At 44.8% G+C, this 5,263-nt stretch overlaps 1 protein-coding gene across 1 annotated transcript in view; it reads right to left on the reverse strand.

Annotated features, from left to right (window-relative positions):
* Window positions 1–960, reverse strand: part of KHDC1L (KH homology domain containing 1-like) — a 2,219-nt gene extending 1,259 nt beyond the window's left edge. The window contains exon 1 of the mRNA XM_011987107.1: window positions 494–960. Within this exon, the coding sequence (XP_011842497.1) occupies window positions 494–605 (112 nt within the window). The 5' untranslated portion in view covers window positions 606–960. The remainder of the gene's footprint in view (window positions 1–493) is intronic.
* Between the last annotated feature and the right edge of the window lie 4,303 nt (window positions 961–5,263).

The following is a 5,263-nucleotide window of genomic DNA, read 5'->3' on the forward strand; positions in this document are numbered from 1 at the left end:
AAAATACTAGGCCGGGAGCCGTGGCTCACACTTGTAATCCCAGCACTTTGGGAGGCCAAGGCGGGCAGATCACGAGGTCAGGAGACCGAGACCATCTGGCTAACATGGTGAAACCCCATCTCTACTAAAAATACAAAAAATTAGCCAGGTGCGGTGGCGGCGCCTGTACTCCCAGCTACTCGGAAGGCTGAGGCGGGAGAATGGCGAGAACCCGGGAGGCGGAGCTTGCAGTGAGCCGTCATGGCGCCACTGCACTCCAGCCTGGGCGACAGAGCGAGACTGTCTCAAAACAAACAAACAAACAAAAAATACAAAAACTAGTTAGGCATGGTGGCAGGAGCCTGTAATCCCAGGTACTCTGCAGGCTGAAGCATGAGAATCACTTCAACCCAAAAGGCAGACGTTGCAGTGAGCCAAGATCACGAGCGAGAATCTGTCTCAAAAAAATAAAAACAAACAGGTGAAGGAGGGGACGTCGGCAAAGGCCACTCACCGAAGATGAGCTCCTCCTGGTCCTCTTCCATGTGGAACACCATTGGAGCATGAAAGTTTTCGGGTAGGGTCCACCACGGCTCCTTGCTGAGAGCACCTGTTCCCATGTCCATGCTCTGCTCCCACCTGATTCAGAATAGGGGAAAGTCTAAGAAACTGGTTGGCAAAAGACTTGGAAAAGCGAGGAAGGGCCTAGGCTCTGTGCTTAATAAGGAATCCAAACAACCCGCCCCTTGATCCACCTTAGGGTGGGTGTCCAATCCCCGGAGGTCTTCCCAAGATAATTCATTCCAAGTAATTATCTGCTCTGAGCTTAATCCTTTCAAGTCAGACTTAATCATCTGATAAGTGCTTGGCTTTCTGATGCCCTGGAATCAGGAATTTTTCTTCACTCTAAATTCAAAGGATTTTGGAGCATGCGTACTGGCATGAACCAGGGCAGGGGTTGAGGGTATGGAGGTGCAGGAAGCCTCCAAATGGGCTTCGTAGATTTGCACAGGTGTCGGCAGCCACCCAGTGACCACACAGTGTATTCCAACACGACTGGGTTTATTTGGTGTGTTGCATCATGGGAGAGCAAACAACACAGGAAAATAAACTTGATAGGATGGTGTCATAGGAGCCCATTGTAGGAGTTGACTAGGGCAGTCTAAGGCGCGTTTAAGGAGTAGGAGCTAGTTCTCTAAAATGGGGCAATTTGGTAATTATGCTGGTAAATTTATCTAGGAAGTTGAGAGACTAATGTGGTCTTCATTGCTGAACGTTATCTCTGGTTTCAAATATAGTTACAGAATGTACTTTTTTCTTTCTTTCTTTCTTTTTTAAAGGGAGTCTCACTCTGTTGCCCAGGCGGGAGTACAGTGGCGCAATCTCGGCTCCCTGCAATCTCCGCCTCCCGGGTTCATGACATTCTCCTGCCTCAGCCTCCCAAGTAGCTGGGACTACAGGTGCCCACCACCACGCCCAGCTAATCTTTTGTAATTTTTTTAGTAGAGACTGGGTTTCACCATGTCAGCCAGGATGGTGTCGATCTCCTGACTTCGTGATCTCCCCGCCTCGGCCTCCCTAAGTGCTGGGATTACAGGCATGAGCCACCATGCCCGGCCGAGCTGTCATAGAATGCCAGAATAGACTTTCTACATCTCGTTGAGTGACAATCACTGAGCAATCTTGAGTATTTAACATATTTTGCGGCCGGGTGCGGTGGCTCATGCCTGTAATCCCAGGACTTTGGGAGATTGAGGTGGGCAGATCAGGAGGGCAGGAGTTCCAGACCAGCCTGACCAACATGCTGAAACCCTGTCTCTACTAAAAATACAAAAAATTAGCTGGGACATGGTGGCACACGCCTGTAACCCCAGGTACTCAGGAGGCTGAGGCAGGAGAATCACTTGAACCCAGGAGGCGGAGGTTGCAGTGAGCTGAGATCATGCCACTGCACTCCAGCCTGTGTGACATAGCAAGACTCTGTCTAAACATAAAAATAAAAATAAAAAAAATAAAATTGCAGGAGACGTTTATGTTTGGTAGGGAAGATTCAGCTTGGCCTGTCAGCTTCCCACTGCAAGTTTTTGGGTGATTTTTCAGTTTTCAGCCTCCCCTTTTACCAAAGACAAAGTCAGCCATTAGGAGTTTCATCTATGAGGTTCAGATCTATACCACTATCAGAATCCAGAGATCACAAGGTTTTCGGGAGAACGTTCTCTGCATCTTTCATATACATTTTGTTACAAAATATACATAGTGAAAATATAATGACTGCACAGTAGCATTTAACTAGCATTTAAGACTGAAGAGGAGGCTCACGTCTGTAATCCCACACTTTGGGAGGCCAAGGCGGGTGGATCACCTGAGGTCAGGAGTTCAAGGCCAGCCTGATGGTCAACATGGTGAAACTCCATCTCTACTAAAAATACAAAAATTACCTTGGCATGGTGGCGGGCACCTGTAATCCTAGCTACTCAGGAGGCTGAGGCAAGAGAATCGCTTGAACCCAGGAGGCACAGGTTGCAGTGAGCTGAGATCACACCATAGCACTCCAGCCTAGGGGGCAAGAGCAAAATTTCGTCTAAAAAAAAAAAGACTGAACAGAATGTACTAGTCAAATACAGGTAATTACTGAAACAAAATGATTATTAATCCTAGTAATACGTTGCAAAGACAAAGGACGATTTCAAAACCAGACCATGAAATCATGTCCCAACTCCATCTGAATCTGTTCTAGAGAGACAGGTAGTCTTTTAACCTTGCCACAAAACTGTTCTGCCTGAACAGTAACGTTTTAGGGGGGTGCTGCAAACAGCGTTTGCTATCAAACAAAAGCTGTCCTTGGCTGGCCAGGAAGAAACCAAAAACTATGAAATCATTCAAAACCACCATGAAACTTTAATTTAAACTAGGTTACTGGACCTCCAGAAAAGAAGTAGTGTCATCTATTGATTTCTGCTGGGACCAGAGACACATTTTGGATCACTTTTTTCTAGTCATATTATTCCTATTACTGGAATTGGAGCTCCCAGAGTATAGATGAAGAGGGAGTCGGTCATCTCTCCTGGAAGGTCTCCTGAATAGTCCATACTTGCCTCATTTTAGCTCTGGGTACCTTTCTCAGAGAAACATCATTTCCTATAGGAGTAGATGTTTAAAATATTGAAAAATATTATTAATGTAATAGTCTAAAACTCACTCCACATTACACTAGATAAGTTTGTATAATGATCGGGCACCTGATATTCACATAAAAAGTAGTGATTTAGTGCTGCACAAACTGAAAGGGGTATGGGGTGTATAAGTGTCATTTATCACAGTGAGAGCAGGACAACTAATTCTTCAACATGTGAACATTGCTTGAGTGGAGGCTGAGGAGTCACTGAAGATTAAGGACTAACACTGCAAGGAGAGACTCAATACATTATTGCAATAATGTCAGCAGACATATTTTGTTGTTTGAGGTCATCCTGTGAGCCAGGATTTTGCTACCAGCCCAGGCAACAAAGTGAGACTTCATCTTTACTAAAACCTGAAAGCAATAACTGGGTGAGGTGATGAGCACCTGTAGTCCTAGCTTATCCAGAGACTAAGGTGGGTGGACCACCTGAGCGCAGGAGTTTGAGCTAGAATCACACCACCACACTCCAGGCTAAGTGACATAGCAAGATTCTGTCTCTTAAAAGAAAAATTTTAAGCTAAATAAAAATTGAAAAAACAATAGCTATAGTTGAGAAAAAAATAAGAAAGTTTTCCCTTTCCTTAGGTGGCAGGGAAAATTCTCTACTATAGAAAATTGAGGCCAGACATGATGGCTCATGCCTGTAATCCCAACATTTTGGATGCCAAGGCAGGTGGATGACCTGAGGTCAGGAGTTTGAGACCAGCCTGGCCAACATGGTGACACCCTGTCTCCACTAAAAATACAAAAATTAGCCAGGCATGGTGACATAAGCCTGTAATCCCAGCTACTTGAGGGACTGAGGCAGGAGAATCACTTGAACCAGGGAGACACAGAGGTTGCAGTGAGCTGAGGTTGCGCCACTGCACTCCAGTTTGGGTGACAAGAGCAAAAAAACTTTGCCTCAAAAAACAAAAAAAGAAGATCAAGATAAACTGTCATTCGTCATTTGTGAAAGAATCCTTTTCTTTGAGACAGAGTCTCACTCTGTTGCCCAGGTTGGAGTGCATTCGTCCGATCTCATCTCACTGCCTCAGCCTGCTAAGTAGTTGAGATTACAGGTGGGTGACACCACGCCCAGCTAATTTCTGCATTTTTGTATTTTTAGTAGAGACAGAGTTTCACCATGATGACCAGGCTGGTCTCAGACTCAAGGCTTCAAGTATTCTGCCTGCCTGGTCCTCCCAAAGTGCTAGGATTACAGGCATGAGCCATCTCACCAGGCCAAGTTTGTGAAAGAATCTTAAAAACTTTTGGTTGCCCTCTAGGCAATGCTTAAGCACAATGCTAAGTACAGCAAAAGTTTAAAAAGAGGGCAAAGATACCAGAACCTGTATCCTATTTTACTGTCTTGGATGGCCGTATCTACTTGGAGTCATCAAAGCTTGATCTGAAGACATTGGTTTGGTCATCTTCTTCCAAAAATCGTTGTTCTGGAAGATACTTAAGAATTCTCAGTTTACGGTTTCTTGATGATCTCCTTTTTATTGAGGCCAACAGTAGTTTTTCCTCTGATTTTGAGATGTTTAGTCTTTTCCAAAAGACGAAATCTTCAGATTTCTAGTCATGCAAAGCTATTAGGTGGATATTTGGGGAAGATTATTGTTATATATTAAAAGCTAGACACATCAAATGAATCCTTTGTAGTATTTAGACATGTGAGCTTGCAATATGGTAGAATACAGGTTCAGAAGTGAATTCCTGGCTGGGTGCGATGGCTCACGCCTGTAATCCCAGCACTTTTGGAGGCCGAGGCGGACAGATCACCTGAGGTCAGGAGTTCAAGACCAGCCCGACTAACATGGGGAAACACCATCTCTACTAAAAATACAAAATTAGCTGGGCATATAAAAACACCATCTCTACTAAAAATACAAAACTGCATGCCTGTAATCCCAGCTACTTGGGAGGCTGAGGCAGGAGAATTGCTTGAACCCAGGAGGCAGAGGTTGCGTTGAGCTGAGATCGCGCCATTGCACTCCAGCCTGGGCAACAAGGGCAAAACTCCATCTCAAAAAAAACGAAAAACAAACAAACAAAAAAAACAGAAGTGAATTCCTTAATGTATGGAGTAGCCTATGGATTCCCGGAGGAGTTGATGTC

Source organism: Mandrillus leucophaeus, unplaced genomic scaffold (assembly GCF_000951045.1).
Source record: "Mandrillus leucophaeus isolate KB7577 unplaced genomic scaffold, Mleu.le_1.0 Scaffold300, whole genome shotgun sequence".
In the NCBI taxonomy this organism is placed as follows: Eukaryota; Metazoa; Chordata; class Mammalia; order Primates; family Cercopithecidae; genus Mandrillus; species Mandrillus leucophaeus.